Source organism: Crocuta crocuta, unplaced genomic scaffold (genome assembly GCF_008692635.1).
Source record: "Crocuta crocuta isolate KB4526 unplaced genomic scaffold, BGI_CrCroc_1.0 scaffold3, whole genome shotgun sequence".
Lineage (NCBI taxonomy): Eukaryota > Metazoa > Chordata > Mammalia > Carnivora > Hyaenidae > Crocuta > Crocuta crocuta.
In genome coordinates this window covers 6,015,276-6,019,157 of record NW_027529934.1, presented here as the reverse complement: position 1 = coordinate 6,019,157, position 3,882 = coordinate 6,015,276, and the positions used below count along the sequence as shown (strand labels likewise).

Genomic DNA, 3,882 nt, shown 5'->3' with positions numbered 1-3,882 from the left:
ACATCGGACCTTGGCGTTCTACAGCCCGGAGGGAGGGGTAATACCTGGGCCTTAGCAGGATGTGCCCACAATTCGAGAGAGATCCGTGACCTAATCGTGGGCCAAGTAGCTGGGACCCACCAGCTTAGAACAAGTTCCCTTTCTGAACCTATCCACCTGGTTAGGGGGGGGAAACACCCCCAAATTTTCAAAAGGGCCGTCTGGCCTATGCTGGATGTGACCTGAGCCCGTGCTGGACTTGACCTCGAGGGTGCAGCCCCCTACTAACAGCGCTGCGGCCACCCGGAGTAAGGAGCCAGGGGTTCTGAGTTCCTTAGAAAACACTGGCCCCAGAGGCAGGAGCGGGGCTGCCCAGCAACCCGTCGGAGGTTTAAGGGGGGGGACCCCACTTCTCTACCCTGGGTTGCTCCAGGGATCGCTCCCAGACTCCTCTCGCCGGATTCTCCCCGAGCTTCCTGCCCCACGCCACGCCCCTCAATCGGATGAAGATCCTCAAACTGATCTCGAGAAGTCTGAGCCTGGCGTGGGCCCCATCGGGCCGCCCGTAGCTGTCGAATTGGCGAGGCTATCACTCACCCTCTAATCCCACCTCGGGGAAGCAGGAGGGGGTTAACCACGCTAACAAGTCGGCCCAGGACAGAGCAGTGGGGGGGTGGGGAGGGGAGCCGGGGGCCAGAGAGCAAGCAAGGAGGCCAAGAGAGAATTTCTTACTCTCCTCGGTCATGTTTTCCATCAAGGAGTGTAACTCAGCCACCCTCAAAAGAATAGTCTGACTGCGGGTGAAGCAAACTGGATTCAAATCCCTAAAACTGGATTCAAAACCTTAAAGCACCGCTATGAGGCTAGGACACCAGAGGGACCCAGGTTGGGGGACCCCCACATTTGTGCTCCGAAGTGCTCCATCTGTGGTGGTTCAGGGTAAGGAAAATGAATATTTGTTTGTGTGCGTCCAGCTGGGGGTCGGGGGACAACCCAAACCTTCCAGTTGTGGGGCTGGAAGAACCCTTGTGGGAGAGCCTTTCTGTTGTCTCCTCTCCTCCAAGGTTTAAACCCCCTCAGACCGGGAATGCCCCTTCTTCCTTGAGGCCCAAGGGCATGCTCCCCAACCCCACCCCACCCCAAGTCCTTAGGCCCCGGGGCCTCCTGTCCCAGGAAAGAGAATGGTGGTGTCTATGTGTGTGAGGGGACCACACCCCACCTATGCCCAGTTCCCAGCACTAACAGCTCGATGGCCAGCAGCCACATCCACTGGAAGCGGGTATGTTCCATGCACATCCCCTAAGAAAAAAAATGCTGGACTCCCCAATCTTCAGAGATTGGGCCCCTCAATTTTGGCTACTGCCTCCTTCAACCCAGACCACAGAACCAGGACAAGACAAAAGGAAGGGCAGACCAACCTCTCTGGGTTGGGCCTGACTCTGCTGGGCATGGGGGATGAGAGGCCCATTCTCTGCCTCACAGAGTTTTCCATGGTTGGAACCCAGGCTCGAGCCCTGATGAACTGTAGCTCTGAAGGCAAGCTCTTGGCATTTTAGGAAATCGAGTTCCTGAGGTGGAAATCAAAGTTTGTTTCTGAGTAAGAGAAACAAAAAGTGAGACAATCTAAGAGTGTTTTCAGAGCATCCTGAAAAAGGCTGTCAGAGCAGAGCCCCCCCCCCCATCCTTCTTTGTGGTCCTGACAGTCCACCTAAGGACTACAACTATTAAAGAACAGGTGTACTGGATAACAAGGACACGAGTCATGCACACGCCCTCTGCCCACTCACACACTCCCCCCCCCACACCCCCACGCAGAGCTACAATCGGCTTAAGGACTTGGAGCTCCTTTGCCAGCGCCTGTGTTTCTGTTTGTGCAGGGGCTGAGAACCCACTCCTTGCCCGTGGTGGGGTGGGGGCAGCAAGGGCAGCAGCCAACCCCCAAAGCCTTCTGCAGCCACATCTAGGTCAGCAGTAAACTTCCCAAGACGCGGTGCAGACGTGGAACTGTTTGCCAACAGTTGACAGGAAAAGACAATGGATAACTGCAGGATACAGCCGAAGAACAACCTAACGGGTTTGGGTGAAGCTATCCCCTTCTAGTTCTTTCTCAAAAACTTGCCACGGAAGCCCAGAACGGACGCTCCCACCCTGCGCTTTGAGATAGGGTCCAAGCAGAATCCCTGCCGCGGAGAGCTAGGGCGCAGGAGGGCGCAGCCGCGCGCCCTAGTTCGTAGGTAGACACCATTATTTTATTTACTTAAAATAAACGTCGAGAACGTAGCTACCGCTCCACGTAAGAAATCGCGGGCGGAAGCAAAGCCCCTTGGCAAGCGGAGTGAAGGGAGCTTTCCCTCTCCACGGTGCCCAGGAGTGTTCCCCAGAGCCCTCCAGCCTGCAGGGCAGGACTCGATAGGCGCCCGCCTTGCGCGCGCGATGCTCCGGGAACTGCTCGGACCTCCGCACTTATTCTCCATCGAAGACTCCGTTTGGGAGTGAGGGACACAGATTCCCTTCGGGAAAATGCCTGAGCACGCACACCCAAACACACACACAGACTTGGGATAAACACGTCCCGAGCTCTCTCGGACTTGCTAGTTTAGGGCGCGGGAAAGAAAGTGGGTGGGCGAGCAAAACGTCCAAACACCCTCCCCTTCCGAGGCCAAGCCATCCTGAGAGTGTGTCCTCGTGTGCGCAAAGGCTGTGCGCAAAGACAAGTTCACAACTTCGTCCCGGCGCTTCTCCCTCCCCTGCATTCCTCGGCTAGCTGGAACATGGCGAGTTGACTTCACTGGGAGCAGGCAGTCCCCGGCTGCGCAGGCTGCAGGCGCCGCGGGCAGCAGCGGCTGAGGACGCACCAGGCGCGCACGCCCAGCGCGCGGGGACAGAGCGTGTGGCCTGGGCTTCCGCGCCGCCAGCCCCGGGGGCGGGGGACGCGCTCTCCAACTTCCCGCCAGCTGGGGTGAAGTTGCCCAGGCGGTACTTCGAGCTTTGACCGTCACCCCGGGAAAGAGGATGATTTACGGAGACCACCCCAGCCCTCAGGCCTGGCCTGCAGCTCCTTCCCATGGTGTCCCCAAACAGCACTCTCCCAGCGCTCCTAGAAAAGCCATGGGCTGGAGATGCGAGGTTCGGTACCTTCGGCTGACCTCGAGCACGATCAAGGGGCTTTCACTTTCGGCCCCAAAAGCCAAGAGCCAGGCCCTTTAAGCGCACTCTGGCTAATGCCCCTGCCCTGTGACCGCCTCTGCGCCCGGGCCGGCGGCCCCTCTCCCCGCCCGGCCCCTCCAGTCCAGGCTACACGCAGCGTCCGACCCGCCCCGTACCGGCCAAGCCTGCTGGCTGTCTTGTTATCAAATTAAATCCGCGAGAAAGGGGGGTGTCTTACGTTGCATCGGCACACCAAGCATCTCCGGGAGCCCCTTGACAGCCCCCTCCGCGGGGACAGCTGCGCTCTGCATCATCTTGGAGCGAGAGCCAGGGAGTCGCAGTCTACCGAGATCTCCTGCTCTCTCGCTTAATAAGCCGGATTCAGAAATTTGAAAATAATAATAAAAACCCCAACCAGGNCCGCTCCATTCGGAGTAAAGGATGGAGGAAGGCGGGGCAGACCCCCCGAAGGCCCGGGCCGCACGCAGTCTTCCGCTCGCGCGCTCTCGGTCCAGGGTTTCTCTCCGCCCGGGACTCTCTCCACCACCGTCCTCCTCCTCCTCCTCTCCTCTGGCCAGATCCTTTCCCGCCGGCGCTTCCCAGCCCCTGCGCTCCCTCTCCCCCGCGTCTGGCTGAGGTTGGGCCAGGGACAGCGCGTACTTGGCCGGGAGGGCTCGAGTCACGCAGCGGGCAACGGCGGGCGGGGGAAGGCGGCCGGGGGCTGTGCGCGGAGGTGGCCGGGACACCGAGGCCCGC

The 3,882-nt window shown here is 59.5% G+C and overlaps 1 protein-coding gene across 1 annotated transcript in view; it reads right to left on the bottom strand.

The window, feature by feature from the left end:
• The window catches only part of LHX4 (LIM homeobox 4), a 43,108-nt gene extending 39,668 nt beyond the window's left edge, over nucleotides 1–3,440 (bottom strand). The window contains exon 1 of the mRNA XM_077763113.1: nucleotides 3,365–3,440. Within this exon, the coding sequence (XP_077619239.1) occupies nucleotides 3,365–3,440 (76 nt within the window). The remainder of the gene's footprint in view (nucleotides 1–3,364) is intronic.
• Between the last annotated feature and the right edge of the window lie 442 nt (nucleotides 3,441–3,882).